The following is a 19,662-nucleotide window of genomic DNA, read 5'->3' on the forward strand; positions in this document are numbered from 1 at the left end:
AAATAATCCATTTTGTTCACACGTTAGGTTCACTATCCAAATCCACTACCCGCGTGCTCACTTAGTCCAGATGAAAAGTCAAAAAAGTTATACTACAATTTGTAGAAACATGTCAAACGATGTATATTATCAATCTTTAGGTTGTTTTTATCATATACCTTGAATAAAATCCCACCTATCCGTTCTCTTTAGCAGTGAATATGAACTCAGCTCGCTCCCAAGTCATTGTGCGTGACTTGAGCCCATGCCTTATAATGGGACACCAGTTTACCACAGATGTTATTCCCTTCAAATTCACCATAGATTCTTCAAACACCGTTCTAAAGACTGCTTCTACTGGAAGCTTTAGGAAGTGCAAAATGAACCCTAAGTCACTGTATACAGTCAAGGCAATCACTTGAAAGGACTACAAGCACCAGACTTCCCACTTCCTGCTTGACTTTTTCTCAGGTTTTTGCCTGCCATATGAGTTCTGTTATACTCACAGACACCATTCAAACAGTTTTAGAAACTTCAGAGTGTTTTCTATCCAAATCTACTAATAATATGCATATTGTAGTTTCTGGGACAGAGTAGTAACCTGTTTAAATTGGGTACGTTTTTCATCCGGCCGTGAAAATAGTGCCCCCTAGCCCTAAGAGGTTTTAAGCGAAACTTCCAAACAAAAAGAAACAAACAATCAACGAACCGTGACATCAGAGGTGCAACATGCACTAACTCAAAACAACATCCCACAAAGAAGGTGGAAACAGGGAACCCTTAAGTATGATCCCCAATTAGAGACAACAAACCTCAGCTGCCTCTAATTGGGAACCATACCAAGAGCACCAACATAGAAATAATAAACCTAGAACACCCCCTAGTCACGCCCTGACCTACTATACCATAGAGAACCAAGGGCTCTCTATGGTCAGGGTGTGACAGTACCCCCCCCAAAGGTGCGGACTCTGGCCGCAAAACCTGAAACCAACTGGGGAGGGTGGGGGGGGTGATTAGTGTCGGTGGCGGCTCTGGTGCAGGTAGTAGCCCCCGCCCAGACCCCGGATCTGGCCATGGCGCCGGGCTGAACGCAGTGCCTGGACTGGGCACCGGCGCAGAAGAAGGCTCCGGCCATGGAGCAGGACTGGACACCGTGCCTGGACATCGGCGCAGAGGAAGGCTCCCGCCATGGAGCGGGACTGGACATCGTGGGAGGTTCCGGACTGTGGACCGTCGCAGGAGGTTCCGGACTGTGGAGTGTCGCAGGAGATTCTGGACTGTGGACCATCGCAGGAGGTTCCGGACTATGGACCGTCGTAGGAGGTTCCGGACTGGGGACCGTCGTAGGAGGTTCCGGACTGTGGACCGTCGTAGGAGGTTCCGGACTGTGGACCGTCGTAGGAGGTTCTGGACTGTGGACCATCGTAGGAGGTTCCGGACTGTGGACCGTCGTAGGAGGTTCCGGACTGTGGACCATCGCCGGACGCTCTGGACTGTGAACCATCGCCGGACGCTCTGGACTGTGAACCGTCGCCGGAAGCTCTGGACTGGAGACCGTCGCCGGAGCGCTGGACTGGGGACCATCGCCGGAAGCTCTGGACTGGGGACTGTCGCCGGAAGCTCTGGACTGGGGACCGTCGCCGGAGCGCTGGACTGGGGACCGTCGCTGGAAGCTCTGGACTGGGGACCGTTGCCGGAAGCTCTGGACTGGGGACCGTCGCCGGAAGCTCTGGACTGGGGACTGTCGCCGGAAGCTCTGGACTGGGGACCGTTGCCGGAAGCTCTGGACTGGGGACGGTCGCCGGAAACTCTGGACTGGGGACCGTTGCCGGAAGCTCTGGACTGTTGATGCGTATTGGAGGCCTAGTGCGTGGAGCCGGTACAGGTGGCATCAGACTGGTGACACGCACTTCAGGGCGAGTGCAGGGAGCAGGCACAGGACATGCCGGACTGGGGAGGCGCACTGGAGGCCTGATGCGTGGGACCGGCACAGGTTGCACCAGACTGGTGACACGCTCTTCAGGGCGAGTGTGAGGAGCAGGCACAGGACATGCCGGACTGGGGAGGCGCACTGGAGGCCTGATGCGTGGGACCGGCACAGGTTGCACCGGACTGGTGACACGCTCTTCAGGTCAAGTGTGAGGAGCAGGCACAGGATATGCTGGACTGGGGAGGCGCACTGGAGGCCTGATGTGTGGGACCGGCACAGGTTACACCGGACTGGTGACACGCTCTTCAGGGCGAGTGTGAGGAGCAGGCACAGGACGTGCCGGACTGGGGAGACGCACTGGAGGCCTGATGTGTGGGACCGGCACAGGTTGCACCGGACTGGTGACACGCTCTTCAGGGCGAGTGTGAGGAGCAGGCACAGGACATGCCGGACTGGGGAGGCGCACTGGCAGCCTGATGCGTGGGACCGGCACAGGTTGCACCTGACTGGTGACACGCTCTTCAGGGCGAGTGCGAGGAGCTGGCACAGGACATACTGGGTTGTGGAGGCGGACTGGAGACCTGGTGCGTAGGGCCGGCACAAATTGTACCGGAACAATGACACACTTTGCACGGCAGGTGCGGGGAGCTGGCACAGGACGTACTGGGCTGTGGAGGCACACTGGAGACCTGGTGAGTAGAGCTGGCACAAATTGTACCGGAACGATGACACACTTCGCACGGCGAGTGCGGGGAGCTGGCACAGGACGTACTGGGCTGTGGAGGCGCACTGGAGACCTGGTGCGTGGAGCCGGCACAGTTTTTACCAAACTGCTGGCATGCTCCTCAGGACGAGTACGGAGAGCTGACTCAGGTGGCATCAAACATATAACACGCTCCTTAGAGCGAATGTCGTGCATCATACAACAACACAACAACTCTCTCATTTCTCTCTCCAATTTCTCCATCAACTCACTGACGGTTTCTGACTCTCTCTGTTCCCTCTCCGTTCACTCTCCTCCAATTTCTCCCACTTCTCCCAGATCGGCTCTGGTTCGCTCCTCGGCTCCACCGACCACCCCGTGTGCCGGCTGTCCTTTGGGCTTTCCTTCTGGCCGCGAACCCCAGCGTCGTCGCTGTCCTCCCTTCTCTCGTTGCGTCTTCCGCCAAGGAAGGGTTTCGTATCCTCTCATGTCCTCCCAAGTCCAAAACTTCCTCACCTCATGTTCACGTTGCTTGGTCCTTTGTTGGTGGGATATTCTGTCACGATCGTCGTAATGAACGGACCAAGACGCAGCGTGATTAAAGTTCCACATATTTATTTAAGCGAAACTTCCAAACAAAAAGAAACAAACAATCAACGAACCGTGACATCACATGCACTAACTCAAAACAACATCCCTCAAAGCAGGTGGAAACAGGGAACCCTTAAGTATAATCCCCAATTAGAGACAACGAACCTCAGCTGCCTCTAATTGGGAACCATACCAAGAGCCCCAACATAGAAATAATAAACCTAGAACACCCCCTAGTCACTCCCTGACCTACTATACCATAGAGAACCAAGGGCTCTCTATGGTCAGGGCATGACAACCAGTGCACAACAATCGCTAATTTATCATAACCATTACAGATAACAAATCCCAATCACTAAATTGCCCAATATAAACTCAGCAAAAAAAGAAACGTCATCTCACTGTCGACTGCGTTTATTTTCAGCAAACTTAACATGTGTAAACATTTGTATGAACATAACAAGACTCAACAACTGAGACATAAACTGAACAAGTTCCACAGACATGTGACTAACAGAAATTGAATAATGTGTCCCTGAACAAAGGGGGGGTCAAAATCTAAAGTAACAGTCAGTATCTGGTGTGGCCACCAGCTGCATTAAGTACTGCAGTGCTTCTCCTCCTCAACGACTGCACCAGATTTGCCAGTTCTAACTGTGAGATGTTACCCCACTCTTCCACCAAGGCACCTGCAAGTTCCCGGACATTTCTGGGGGGAATAGCCCTAGCTCTCACCCTCCGATCCAACTGGTCCCAGACGTGCTCAATGGGATTGAGATCCGGGCTCTTCGCTGGCCATGGAAGAACACTGACATTCCTGTCTTGCAGGAAATCACACACAGAATGAGCAGTATGACTGGTGGCATTGTCATGCTGGAGGGTCATGTCAGGATGAGCCTACAGGAAGGGTACCACATGAGAGAGGAGGATGTCTTCTCTCTAACGCACATCGTTGAGATTGCCTGCAATGACAACAAGCTCAGTCCAATGATGCTGTGACACACCGCCCCAGACCATGACGGACCCTCCACCTCCAAATCGATCCCGCTCCAGAGTACAGGCCTCGGTGTAACGCTCATTCCTTTGACAATAAAAGCGAATCCAACCATCACCCCTGTTGAGACTAAACCACGACTCGTCAGTGAGGAGCACTTTTTGCCAGTCCTGTCTGGTCCAGCGAAGGTGGGTTTGTGCCCATAGGCGACGTTGTTGCCGGAGATGTCTGGTGAGGACCTGCCTTACAACAGGCCGACATGGCCTCAGTCCATCCTCTCTCAGCCTATTGCGGACAGTCTGAGCGCTGATGGAGGGATTGTGCCTTCCTGGTGTAACTCAGGCAGTTGTTGTTGCCATCCTGTACCTGTGATGTTTGGATGTACCGATCCTGTGCAGGTGTTGTTACACGTGGTCTGCCACTGCGAGGATGATCAGCTGTCCGTCCTGTCTCCCTGTAGCGCCATCTTAGGCTTCTCACAGTACGGACATTGCAATTTATTTCCCTAGGCACATCTGCAGTCCTCATGCCTCCTTGCAGCATGCCTAAGGCACGTTCACACAGATCAGCAGGGACTCTGGGCATCTTTCTTTTGGTGTTTTTCAGAGTCAGTAGAAAGGCCTCTTTAGTGTCCTCTTTACTGTCCATGTTCATTCATTGTTTATGGTTCATTGAACAAGCATGGAAACAGTGTTTAAACCCTTTACAATGAAGATCTGTGAAATTATTTAGATTTTTACGAATTATCTTTGAAAGATTGGGTCCTGAAAAAAAGGATGCTTCTTTTTTTGATGAGTTTATATTCATATGCTATTTAAGATCCATTTATTGAAACCGTAATATAATCTGGTTATATTTTATCGTGGGACACAATCTTCAAAAAGGTAGTAACCTCAGCAGCGGCTGCGGCTGTGCAACGGCAGATCCTTGTTTTATTAATTTAGCAGACAAAACACTCTTATTTCCCAAGCCCTTATCACAGTCAAGACACACATATTTTATAGCAAAAACACATGATGTAAAATAAATTCATGAAATATAACAGAACATTTTTCCAAATGAAAAAAGTTGCCAGTGCGAAGTAATGCGTGTCACGGGCGTCGTAAGGATTAGACCAAAATGCAGCGGGAATGTGTATACTCATCTTTTTAATAGGCAGAAAGAAGGAAAACCAAAACAAAAGACACGTATACAAAAAACAACGACGATAAACAGTCCTGTAAGGCTTACAGCTAGACAAGGAACAACTACCCACAAAATCCCATAGAAAAACACCCCTCTTAAATAGGACCTTCAATTAGAAGCAACTAGGAGCAGCTGCTTCCAATTGAAGGCCACCCCAACAAACACCACATAGAAATAGACATACTAGAACTAACATAGAAATAGACTAACAAGAACATAACCCAACAAACCCCGAAACACTCTAAACAAACACCCCTCTTAAAACAGAACATATCCCAACAAACCCCGAAACATTCTAAACAAACACACCCCTGCCACGTCCTGACCAAACTACAATAATAAATAATCCCTTATACTGGTCAGGACATGACAGTACCCCCCAAAGGTGCAGACCTCGGATGCACCTTAAACAAAAACACAAAAATAAACCCAAAACATAAATAATCCCAAACTAAAGGGGGGAAGGGAGGGTGGCCACTGTCACCGACGGTTCTTGTGCTACACCTCCCCTCCCCAACCTCCTACTATGGAAGTGGCTCAGGCTCCAACCTTACTCCCCAACCTAACCTGTCCACCCCCGCTAACTGGTTATTATATATTACCCTACCCAAAGTCTCTGGACTAAGGCGCATCGCTGAAGACCTTGGGCTGATGCGCGTCGCTGGAGACCTCGGGCTGATGCGCGTCGCTGGAGACCTTGGGCTGATGCGCATCGCTGGAGACCTCGGGCTGGAGGGCGACTCTGGGAGCTCCGGACTGGAGGGCGACTCTGGGAGCTCCGGACTGGAGGGTGACTCTGGCTGCGCCGGTTCCGGACTGTAGGGCGACTCTGTCGGTTCCGGACTGTGGGCCGACTCTGTTGGCTCCGTACTGTGGGCCGTCTCTGTCGGCTCCGGACTGTGGGCTGTCTCTGCCATCTCCGGACTGTGGGCCGTCTCTGTCAGCTCCAGACTGTGGGCCATCTCTGCCGTCTCCGGACTGTGGGCCGTCTTTGCCGGCTCCGGACTGTGGGCTGTCTCTGCCGGTTCCGAACTGTGGGCCGTCTCTAGACGGGGTACTGTCGCCGGAAGCTCTGGACGGGGCACTGTTGCTGGACACTCTGGACGGGGCACTGTTGCCGGACACTCTGGACGGGGCACTGTTGCCAGACACTCTGGACGGGGCACTGTTGCCAGACACCCTGGACGGGGCACTGTTGCCGGACACTCTGGACGGGGCACTGTTGCCGGACACTCTGGACGAGGCACTGTTGCCGGAAGCTCTGGACGGGGACTGCGCACTGAAGGCCTGATGCGTGGGGCTGGCTTAGGAAGTGCCAGACTAGAGACACGCACCTCAGGGCTAGTGCGAGAAGAAGGAACTGGATACACCGGGCCATGAGTAGGCACCGGAGGTCTGGAGCGCACCTCCTGCACAACCCGTCCTTGCTGGATGGTAATAGTAGCCCTGCACGAGCGGAGTGCTGGCACAGGGCGAACTGGCCTTTGCAGAGACCTGATGGCTGCCGTGCGTAGAGCAGGCGTAGGGTAGCCTGGGCCTAGGAGGCTCACTGGTGGCCAGATGTGCTGCGCAGGCATCCTCCTTCCAGGCTGGATGCCCACTCTAGCACGGCACTTGCGAGGGGCTGGGATCGCTCGCACCTGACTGTGCGTGCGCATGGGCGAGATTGTGTGCACTTCCGCATACACCGGTGCTCTCACTGCCAGACGCTCCCCATAATAAACACGGGAAGTTGGCTTAGGGCTTACCCTAGGCCCAGCCAAACTACCCACAAGGAACAACTACCCACAAAATCCCATAGAAAAACACCCCTCTTAAATAGGACCTTCAATTAGAAGCAACTAGGAACTGCTGCTTCCAATTGAAGGTCAATCCAACAAACACCACATAGAAATAGACATACTAGAACTAACATAGACATAGACTAACGAGAACATAACCCAACAAACCCCGAAACACTCTAAACAAACACCCCTCTTAAAACAGAACATATCCCAACAAACCCCGAAACACTCTAAACAAACACACCCCTGCCACGTCCTGACCAAACTACAATAACAAATAACCCCTTATACTGGTCAGGAGGTGACAGATGCGCATCTCACATCATGTCATAACGTCGACAGAAGGTGGCGCCTCTCCTCGTTCGGGCCACGCTCGGCGGTCGTCGTCGCCGGCCTACTAGCTGCCACCGATCCTCTTTTCATTTTCTTTTGGTGAGGTCTGTTTTATGTGTGCACCTGTATTGTGTTAGGTCGTTAGTGGGGGGGTTATTTAGTCTGTCTGTTTAGGTTTGGGGATTGTGCGGGATTGTTTTTGTCTACATTGGTTAGGTTGGGGTTTAGGTTTTCCCTCTGCCATTTGTTTATTAAGGCATACGAGTTTCCTGGGCTGCGCCCCTACTCTGTTTACGGGCTCTTACTTTTTGTTGTATTTTGCCCTGCCTTGCATTTTGTTGGCAGTCTTGGACTGATACCTATTAAAACGTGTTTTCACGGACCTTGGTCTCCTGCGCCTGACTTCACCCCTCATGCTTATTTGAGTACCCTGACACATCACAGTTATTCTCAAGGAGTGATCATTTGAAACAGGCTTATTTTGGCACGTTATTAATTTGACATTGAACACTGCGTGGTGATGAACTAAGGCCACAACTTCTGTTTGGTGAGTATCATTCAATCAATCAAATGTATTTATAAAGCCCTTTTAACATCAGCCGATGTCACAAAGTACTATACAGAAACCCAGCCTAAATCCCCAAACAGCAAGCAATGCAGATGTAGAAGTACGGTGTCCAGGAAAAACTCCCTAGAAAGGCTGGAACATAGGAAGAAACCTAGAGAAGAATCAGTCCTGTTCTGGCTGAGTAGGCCTAGGCTTAATTATTATGATGAAAATATGCTCTTTGTATTTGGGTTCCGGCGCAGACAGAGATGGCCGCCTCGCTTCGAGTTCTTAGGAAACTATGCAGTATTTTTTTTTTTAATGTATTATTTCTTACACTGTTACCCCAGGAAATCTTAAATATTTATATGTACATATTCTTATTCATTCATTTACACTTGTGTGTAAAAGGTAGTTGTTGTGAAATTGTTAGATTACTTGTTAGATATTACTGCATGGTCGGAACTAGAATCAAAATAATTTCGCTACACTCGCATTAACAACTGCTAACCGTGTGTATGTGACCAATAAAATTTGATTTGATGTAATGTTTTTTCATATTTTGAGTGTGGAACCTGTCTATGTTTAGGGGGGTTATAGCCTAAGCTAGGGATTGGCAATTTTGTTTTGTTTTACAGTTAATGTTGTGCAATTCTACACACTTTTCCTAGCCTCGGTTCGTTCGAGGCTACTCTTTGCCATGGGGTATAGAGAACATTTAGCAATTTTATGACTCATTTCATGCAATTCTACTCATTTTGACATGGAGCAGAGAGAAAAAAATGCTGTTTTACAGTTAACTTCCAGCAATTCTATACATTTTGCCATAGGGTGGAGAGAAATGTTTGTAATATGATACCTGAGTGAGACTGACTAACAAAATCAATGGGGGCGAGCGAAACAGCACCCCTCTGTCTCCTTATTTGTATACCATGCGTCTGATGCTGTATGGGCAAAAGGAGTATGGCATGTCATACTTTTTCTGACCAGACAAAATCAGATACATGGGCTACATATAGTAAGACAGAGGGGTGCTGTTTGGCTCGCTAGTTTCAGCAGAGAAGAAGAGGCAAAGCGAGAGGGCTCACTCTCACAAAAATCTGTCCTGAATAAGCCCAATGCGTTTCTATGGGCATAATTTGCAGACCTAAGCTTGCGCCTATTTGGGGAGCCAGCAATTTGTGCATCGCGGTGGGGTAGCGTTAACAAGGGCAGAATAATGTTTGAGTTTATGTTTGGTTGGTGTGGTGTTCCCGGAGTCCTTGGCGATTCCCGGTTTTATGGTAGGGGAATTCTTTCTCTTTGCTCTTGTTTTCTTTAATAAGATGTCGGTGGGCGGAGCCGGGAGGGTCGTAAGCAAATTGGGACACACCTGGGCTCGGGTGTGTCTGGGGATAAACACTCCATTCCCTCCATTCATTGAGGAGACTCTCTCCACGCAGACACACTGTTATTTTTGGTTGTGGCATTTTGTGGATTGTTTGTTTTGACACCACTCGAAACCCCTCATTATCACCATCTATGCACGCAACTACTCACTTACACTACTGATTACTGACTACACACACCATTGTTAATTGTATATAGTTTACTTTAGTTAATAAATATATTTTTTGTTATTCCTTGATCTCTGCATTGTCTCCCTTTTTGTTACGGGCTACGAGCCAGTTTGTGACAAGGTAATGTGTCTTGGTGTAATTTAAAATGTTGAGACAAGAAGAAGGGGAAGGGTGTGTGGCGAAGATATGGGCTTCTCTCTCCAGAATGCATGCACTCAGCTCTCCAGAATGTGCTCCGCTGTCTCCTGCCAATTCTTGCACATTCATTGTTTCATTGTGCCGATTGTTTGCCCTTTGATTGTTTATTTTTTATTAATTCCCCATTACATACAGTACCAGTCAAAAGATTGGACACACCTACTCATTCAAGGCTTTTTCTTATTTTTTTGAATTTTCCACATTGTAGAATAATAGTGGAGACATCAAACTATGAAATAACACATATGGAATCATGCAGTAACCAAAAAAGTGTTAAATAAATAAGAAATATATGTTATATTTGAGATTCTTCAAAGTAGCCATCCTTTGCCTTGATGACAGGTTTGCACACTCTTGGCATTCTCTCAACCAGCTTCATGAGGTAGTCACCTGGAATGTATTTCAATTAACAGGTGTGCCATGTTAAAAGTTAATTTGTGGAATTTCTTCCCTTTTTAATGCGTTTGAGCCAATCAGTTGTGTTGTGACAAGGTAGGGGTGGTGTACAGAAGATAGTCCTATTTGGTAAAAGACCAAGTCCATATTATGGCAAGAACAGCTCAAATAAGCAAAGAGAAACAACAGTCCATCATTACTTTAAGACATGAAGGTCAGTCAATACGGAAAATTTCAAGAACTTTGAAAGTTTCTTCAAGTGCAGTCGCAAAAACCATCAAGCGCAATGATGAAACTGGCTCTCATGAGGACCGCCACAGGAAGGAAGACCCAGAGTTACCTCTGCTGTAGAGGATAAGTGCATTAGAGTTAACTGCACCTCAGATTGCAGCTCAAGTAAATGCTTCACTGAGTTCAAGTAACAGACACATCTCAACATCAATTGTTCAGACGAGACTGTGTGAATCAGGCCATCATGGTCGAATTGCTACGAAGAAACCACTACTAAAGGACACCAATATGAAGAAGAGACTTGCTAGGGCCAAGAAACACGAGCAATGGACATTAGACCAGTGGAAATCTGTCCTTTGGTCTGATGAGTCCAAATTTGAGATTTTTGGTTCCAACCGCCATGTCTTTGTGAGACGCAGAGTAGGTGAACGGATGATCTAAGCATGTGTGGTTCCCACTGTGAAGCATGGAGGAGGTGGTGTGATGGTGTGGGGGTGCTTTTCTGGTGACACTGTCAGTGATTTATTTAGAATTCAAGGCACACTTAACCAGGCTACTACAGCATTCTGCAGCGATACGCCATCCCATCTGGTTTGCGCTTAGTGCGACTATCATTTGTTTTTCAACAGGACAATGACACAATGACCCAACACAGACAGATAGAAAGGGAGGCAGACAGGCGGAGTAGAGCGATTGTGATTGAAAGAACCTGAATTTCTACTGTTTTTATTTGTTGGCTTTAGGCGCATGTATTTTATTTAGTTTGTGATTCAAGTTTTAGGCCTACTGTTGCATTGGCCTGATTTCCATGCAGTAATGTCTTTAGCCACCAATGGATCACGGTGTATCAATGTGTCAATATAGGCAAAGTGTCACTTTCTGACCTAGGAGAGCTGTGTTTTTCTGTTTAGTTAGGTCAGGGTGTGATCGATGGGTGGGCATTCTATGTTTTTGTTTTCTATGTTTTGGCCAGGTATGGTTTCCAATCAGAGTCTATCGTTGTCCCTGATTGGAAGCCATACTTAGGCAGCCTGTTTTTCCTGTTTTGGTGTGGGTAGTTGTTTTCCGTTTTGTAAGTAGTACCTGACGGAACTGTTGGCTGTCGTTTTGTTGTTTTCTGTTTAAGTGTCATCATTAAAGTATTATGAGCACTCTACACGCTGCGCCTTGGTCCCCTTCATACAACCCTCGTTACACAAAGGCTGGTGTTCTTGCATTAGTTGAATATTTACTTTTAGATTTTTATCATTTTAATTCAGATTTTTATGATTAACCATGTGACAATAAGTTTGACAAATGAAAACATGATAAAAAATTTTTTTAACTGTTCCTTAAAAATGCTCATATAAAAATAATCATAACTGGCACGCGGATAGTTAGAAATGGTAGGATATATTGTAACACCACACATTGGCTGCTACTGTAGGATGAATGATAGAATGTTAAAATGATATGCGAAGCATTTTCTCCATTGTTTTTGATGGTAGGCCACTCTGGTAAGCCTACATTATGATCAAATAGCCACAGTTGCCTACTTGGCCCCTGTTAAAAATGTGAGCTAAAGCAGTTACAGCCAGTGTTCACAGTAAACGCGCGCTGGAAGTTGCACAGAATTTTCACAATGTTCATGTTTGCTCTCAGCAGACCAGAAATTTGCTCAGTGCCGAAGAAAATTAGAAGAACATTGGTTGAGACCCCACCTGATCTGCCCCCCAAAATGATTGAAGGCCTTCAAAAGGGGGGCTGCGGGTGCATCCCTGACATAGGCTAAACAATTCTAAATGGCACTAGTAGTTCACAAAGTAGTCTAAGCGAAAAATAGACGAGACGCAATTATTCCAAAACTGCAGCTCATTGTTGAAGCACATATTTCCCTACTTCAATCAATCAGTCCATTTTGAATTTGATCTAAAACTTTTGTCATTGGCAAGGAATGTAGCTTGTGTATTCCATTAGTTAGAGGCATTTTTATATGCCTACCGTCCCACTGTTTTTATAGGCATTTATTTCTGTAGGCCTAACGGGAGCTTGTGTGTGAACTCAGCAAGCGTGTGTAGAGTGAGGAGTCAGAATGCATGCAGACATAGAGGGGAAAGGGAATTTAGGGTGAAGAACTGTGTGTTGCTGGCCTTGGTTTGTTTTTGTTATGCACTGAAAAGAAAATGTCCATTGTCTTCACATTTTTTTAAATCTCTGGTTAAAGATAGAGTTTTGACGTCCGTTCTCATGTGCATCCCTTGTCCTCGGTCACCCCGTCACATGACGCAAGTTCTTACAATGACCCTGGCCTGTCAAGACCCTGACCCTGGCCTGTCAAGACCCTGGTCTGTCAAGAACCTGGCCTGTCAAGATCCTAGACTTTCAAGGCCCTGGCCTGTCAAGACCCTGGATTATCAAGACCCTGGATTGTCAAGATCCAAGACTGTTAAGACCCTGGCCTGTCAAGACCCTGGTCTGTCAAGACCCTGTACTGTCAATACCCTGACCCTGGACTGTCAAGACCCTTGCCTGTCAAGATCCTAGACTATCAAGACCCTGGCCTGTCAAGATCCTAGACTGTCAAGACCCTAGCCTGTCAAGATCCTAGACTGTCAAGACCCTGGCCTGTCTAGACCCTGGCCTGTCAAGACCCTGGATTGTCAAGACCCTGGCCTGTCAAGACCCAATAGCAGTGGGATTGAGAAGTACAAAGTGTGACCATTTGTTCTGGCAACAACTTTCTCAACTGACTCCATTGTCTCCAAATCACTGATCTGTCATAATGACACTTAGTACACAGACCCAGTCCCATGTATTATGTACACCAGGGATGGGCAACTTTTATGAGGGTGGGGGCCACAAAAAACTTAAATCATCATGAGGGGCCGCAGCGGCTCACGGGTCTACGTACACACACGTGCAGTCAGAGCCGGCCATTGCGTTTTGAGGGCCTTAGGCAAAATTGCTGATGTACCCGGCAAACAATGCGAGCAGCTATCCAGGACCTTGATTGGCCCTCCGTCTCTGTTGGAGATTAAATCCTTTCCCCCCCTCATCAATCTACGCACAATACCCCATAATGACAAAGCAAAAAAAGATTTTTCGAAATCTTTGCACATGCATAAAATGTTTTAAGAAATATCACATTTACATAAGTATTCAGACCCTTTACTCAGTACTTTGTTGAAGCACCTTTGGCAGCGATTACAGTCTCGAGTCTTCTTGGGTATGAGGCTAGCTGGGCACACCTGTATTTGGGGAGTTTCTCCCATTCTTCTCTGCAGATCCTCTCAAGCTTTGTCAGGTTGGATGGGAAGCGTTGCTGCACAGCTATTTTCAGGTTTCTCCAGAGATGTTCGATCGGGTTCAAGCCCGGGCTCTGGCTGGGCCACTCAAGGACATTCAGAGACTTGTCCCGAAGCCACTCCTGCGTTGCCTTGGCTGTGTGCTTATGGTCGTTGTCCTGTTGGAAGGTGAACCTTCACCCCAGTCTGAAGTCCTGAGTGCTCTGCAACAGGTTTTCATCAAGGATCTCTCTGTACTTTGCGCTGTTCATCTCTCCCTCGATCCGATCCTGACTAGTCTCACAGTCCCTGCCACTGAAAAACATCCCCACAGCATGATGCTGCCACCACCATACTTCACTGTAGGGATGGTGCCAGGTTTCCTCCAGACTTGACACTAGGCATTCAGGCCAAAGAGTTCAATCTTGGTTTCAGTTAGGTGCCTTTGGCAAACTTTTGGCAAACTCCAAGCACGCTGTCATGTGCCTTTTACTGAGGAATGGCTTCCGTCTGGCCAATATACCATAAAGGCCTGATTGGTGGAGTGCTGCAGTTATGGTTGTCCTTCTGGAAGGTTCTCCCATCTCCACAGAGGAAGTCTGGAGCTTTGTCAGAGTGACCATCGGGTTCGTGGTCAACTCCCTGACAAAGGCCTTTCTCCCCCGATTGCTCAGTTTGGCCGGGGCGGCCAGCTCTAGGAAGAGTCTCGGTGGTTCCAAACTTATTCCATTTAAGAATCATGGAGGCCACTGTGTTCTTGGAGACCTTCAATGCTGCAGACATTTTTTGGTACCCTTCCCCAGATCTGTGTCTCGACACAATCCTGTCTCAGAGCTCTACGGACAATTCCTTCAATCTCATTGCTTGGTTTTTGCTCTGACATGCACTGTCAACTGTGGGACCTTATATAGACAGGTGTTTGCCTTTCCAAATATTTTCAAATCAATTGAATTTACCACAGGTGGACTCCAATGAAGTTGTACAAACATCTCAAGGATGATCAATGGAAACTGGATGCACCTGAGCTCAATTTCGAGTCTCATAGGAAAGGGTCTGAATACTTATGTAAATAAGGTATTTCTGTTATTAATTTTTAATACATTTGCAAACATTTCTAAAAATGTTTTTTGCATTGTCATTATGGGGTATTGTGTGTAGACTGAAAAAAATCTATTTAATCAATTTAGGAATAAGGCTGTAACGTAACAAAATGTGAAAAAAGTCAAGGGGTCTGAATACTTTCTGAATGCACTGTATACAAGCACACACACACACACACACACACACACACACACACACACACACACACACACACACACACACACACACACACACACACACACACACACACACACACACACACACACACACACACATGCACACACACACTCTCCCTGCTCAATCACATTACACATACTACAGTGTAGCTCAGTTGTTAGAGCATGGTGCTTGCAACGCCAGGGTTGTGGGTTCAATTCCTACATGGTCCAATAGAAAAACGTATGCACTCGCTACTGTAAGCGGCTCCTTTTTTGGGTAACAGACTTATACAACAAAATGTACAATGTGGACCCAGATGATATAACTTAAAAGTAATAATTAAAACACTTGTTTCCAAAGTGGTCCTCGACGGTAAAAATAATTATACATATAATGACTAAAAGACAAAAATACAAACAACCATAAATACATTAATTGATATTGACATTCTAGAAAGTGGCACTATTCACTGCACTTTTCTCTAACTTAAAAAAAAAAGATATTTTTTAAATAATTTCACATTTCAACCTTAAAAAACAATCTATTCATTGCACATCATACCTATCGTTCAAATAATTACACCTGACCAGCAGTTATTACGTGACTTTTCTCCATAGTACCGTAGCCTACCTGTGAAACGTTTCTTCCCGGTGAGGTCAAACTCATTGGAAGGGCTGTTGTTGAAGGGCCTGCTCTCTGGTTCAGGGGTGGGGGGGTCTGGGGTGGTGGTGGTAGGGGGCATGGTGGGGGGCAGGGTGGTTTGCCACAACAACTCATCTAGAAAACGAGGCAAACAAACAGCAAATTAAGGCATGAACATCGCAGCCTAGATACATATACCATTGAATCCAATCTAAATGGGTGTGATATTTTGCTACATAGGACTAAACCTGTGTAATTGCCATGTAATAATCATGTAATAGTGCTGGAAATGTGTGATCTCACTGGAAATGAGTGTGATCTCACTGGAAATGAGTGTGATCTCACTGGAAAGGAGTGTGATCTCACTGGAAAGGAGTGTGATCTCACTGGAAATGAGTGTGATCTCACTGGAAAGGAGTGTGATCTCACTGGAAAGGAGTGTGATCTCACTGGAAAAGAGTGTGATCTCACTGGAAATGACTGTGATCTCACTGGAAATGAGTGTGATCTCACTGGAAACGACTGTGATCTCATTGGAAATGACTGTGATCTCACTGGAAATGACTGTGATCTCACTGGAAATGAGTGTGATCTCATTGGAAATGACCTAGATGGTTTTCCTTTCAAAAGACAACTTCTTCCATTATCTTTTCCATTCCTGGGGTACCAGATATTGAACATGATGCTCGATTCGCAGTAGATTACTGTATGTTCATGGTTCTGAGCCTTTGAAAAAGAAAAGGAGAGCCGCACACTCTAGGAGCTCAGATGCAATAATTGAGTAAACTAATATGCAACGTTTCGACAGACAAGCTGTTTTCGTCAGGGTATAAGCCTAACAAATGTGTAAGGATTAAGTCAGTGAGGTCTGTGAAATCAATGAGTTACTTCCAGCAGCACCAGTAGGTCTGGCCTGTGGAGTGCCAACGGACCTATGCATGACATCATCATGTGCCTAAAACACAGCCTTGAGCCAATTAAATTTGTCCCACACGACCATTCTATAGCAAGCTAATAGGACTCAGTGCATACGAGCAATTGTTTTCTTATTGTGCTTAAACTTTAACATCATAATGCTCACCAAACATAACATCATCACAGTTGCCCCATTCACTAAAACCAGTGACCATGCATTACCATAACATACCATAACATGACATAACATGACATGATATAACAGTCATCACGGTGCAATATCAGAGAACAGAACAGTGCAGTAGAGCATGCCAGGGCATTCATTCTCTCTGGGTTAGAAACACAGTCCACAGGCACTTTATAGTTGAGTTGGGTTGGCCAGATAAAACATCAGAAACACAGTCGACGATGGAAGTAGCCCCAACCCCAAACCAAACAAACACACAACTGACCGCAGCAAAAAAGCAAAGACCACAGGCAAGGAAACATGAAATAGAGAAGAAAGTAAACAAACAGATTAACTGATAGATAAACATTGAAACAAGGCAGGCCCAGCCCAGTGGCCGTCGGTACGTAGCCATTACTCAATAGCTAAAGGATCAGGCACCATGGCAACTGTACCCATGGAGTCCTTTTCCATTCCTGAGGATTCCTCTGTAGGAAAAGCGTGACAGGCTATAGCATGACCACAAACCACACTATACACACACACACACACACACACACACACACACACACACACACACACACACACACACACACACACACACACACACACACACACACACACACACACACACACACACACACACACACACACACACACATACATACACACACACACAGGATCTTAATTTGAACCAGTTTGCAACAGCAGGAAAATAATCCTGCAGCAACAGGAAATGTGAATTATGATGTGGATTATAATTAATGGAGATTTTTGTAGGGTTGGTACATTTTTTGTTATGCCAAATGAAGTCTGAAATGTCAAAGTGGGAATTACAAATTTTAGAAGCCTTTTTAAAACTCAAATACACTACAACTTGCAGCTGTGAAGGAAAATCCTCAGCAAAAAAAAGAGTGATCAAATTAAGATCCTACATCTGTACACACACAGAAAAGGCACAGGCATATGCACCTATACACACGCTGTAACACTCCCTCTGTATTCAAGCTACAGTAAAAAGCTGAAAGTAAACGGTGGAAAAAAGTGGTGCACTGTTTTGAGTTAACAAATAAGTATTTCCTCCTTTATTTGTTCTTAGTTATCTCAAATGCCTTATCGTAAACTCAACACAACTGGGCATAGTTATTCCATTATACTTTCAAAGAGGAGACTTACATTGCAAAGCACATTACTTATGGCTGTCTGTCTTTGAGTGTGTGTTTGTTACAATTTCCCCTACTAGAGCCCTATAAGATGCATTTGTCAGAATGTGAACTTTGTGTCATCCCTATGGAACACTTAGCCAGAAAAGTGTGTGTTATTGTGTGTTGATCGTGTGTCTTGTAGTGAGACAGCTGAGCTCAGGGAGTGGGTTTGGTAGGGGTTTTACCCAGCCTCAACGGATGTGGCTGGCCCTGGGTTCAAATACTATTCTAAATCATTTCAAATACCTTAGAGGTGCTTGTCTGAGTTTACCTGGCTTATTGGCACCAATAAAATAGAATCAAACTGCAAACCCTGACAACTTCAGGCAGGCTAGGGCAAATGATCAAAGTATTTGAATGATTTCAAATAGAATTTGAACCCGGGCCCTGATACTGTTCCAGTGTTCTCTGAAGACACAAATCTCTCGATTGTGCCTGGCCAGATCTTGCAGGGCTCTCTGGCCACAGACAGGATGTACTTTTAGTCAGCATGTTATGGAGATGGTAAGCAATAACAGCTCACAGACTAACTGATGCCAGAATCCATTCTGATCCACTGCTTTAGCATGAATAGGTCGTTACAGACACCATGGGTCAGTTTCTCCACTCAATCTCCATTGAAAGTGCTTTTTAGCCCAGAAATAGGTTTAATCAGGGTCCGGGAAACTGGCCCTATCAAATACTGTGGAATATTGTTAGGGTATGATAAAGTGAGAGGGCATTACATATTTGGTCATTTGGCACACACTCTTATCCAGACTTCAAACCAGGTAGATTCATTTTTATACTGTTCTTCTTCTACTGCTACAACTACTACTACTACTACTACTACTACTACTACTACAACTACAACAACTACTACTGCTACTACTACTACTACTACTACTACAACTATTACTACTACAACTACTACTACTACTACTACAACTTCTACTAGTACTACTACTAGTAGCTACTACTACTACTAGTAGTAGTAATAGTAGTAGCTACTAGTAGCAGTAGTAGTAGTAGTAGTAGTAGTAGTAGTAGTAGTAGTAGTAGTTGTAGTAGTAGTAGCAGCTACTAGTAGTAGTTGTAGTAGTAGCAGCTACTAGTAGTAGTTGTAGTAGTAGCAGCTACTAGTAATAGTAGTAGTAGCAGCAGCTACTAGTAGTAGTAGCAGTAGTAGTGGTAGTAGTAGTAGTAGCAGTAGCAGCTACTACTAGTAGTAGTAGTAGTAGTATCAGCGGCTACTACAAGTTGTAGAAGTAGTAGTAGTAGCAGTAACAGCTACTACTAGTAGTAGTAGTAGTAGTAGTAGTATTACTAGCAGCTGCAACTACTACTACTACAACAACTACTACTACTACTACTACTACTACTACTACAACAACAAGCTGCTACTACTACTACTACTACTACTACTACTACTCATACTACTAATAGCTGCTACTACTACTAGTAGCTGCTACTACTACTACTACTACTACTACTACTACTACTAGTAGCTGCTACTACTGCTACTACTTATACTGCTACTAGCTGCTACTACTACTACTATTACTAGTAGCTGCTACTTCTACTACTACTACTACTACTAATACTATTACGACTACTAATACTAGTAGCTGCTACTACTACTACTACTACTACAACCACTACTACTACTGCTAGTACTACTACTACAACTACTACTGCTACTACTACTACAACAACTACTACTACTACTACTACTACCACAACTACAACTACTATTACTACTACTACTACTAGTAGCTGCTACAACTACTACTAGGAGCTGC

At 45.9% G+C, this 19,662-nt stretch overlaps 1 protein-coding gene across 1 annotated transcript in view; it reads right to left on the reverse strand.

Annotated features, from left to right (window-relative positions):
* LOC106607958 (fibronectin type III domain-containing protein 1) overlaps window positions 1-19,662 on the reverse strand; it is a 150,932-nt gene that overhangs the window by 19,084 nt on the left and 112,186 nt on the right. The window contains exon 15 of the mRNA XM_045719530.1: window positions 15,584-15,730. Coding sequence (XP_045575486.1) covers window positions 15,584-15,730 — 147 coding nt within the window. The remainder of the gene's footprint in view (window positions 1-15,583; window positions 15,731-19,662) is intronic.

Source organism: Salmo salar, chromosome ssa06, assembly GCF_905237065.1.
Source record: "Salmo salar chromosome ssa06, Ssal_v3.1, whole genome shotgun sequence".
Taxonomy (NCBI): Eukaryota; Metazoa; Chordata; class Actinopteri; order Salmoniformes; family Salmonidae; genus Salmo; species Salmo salar.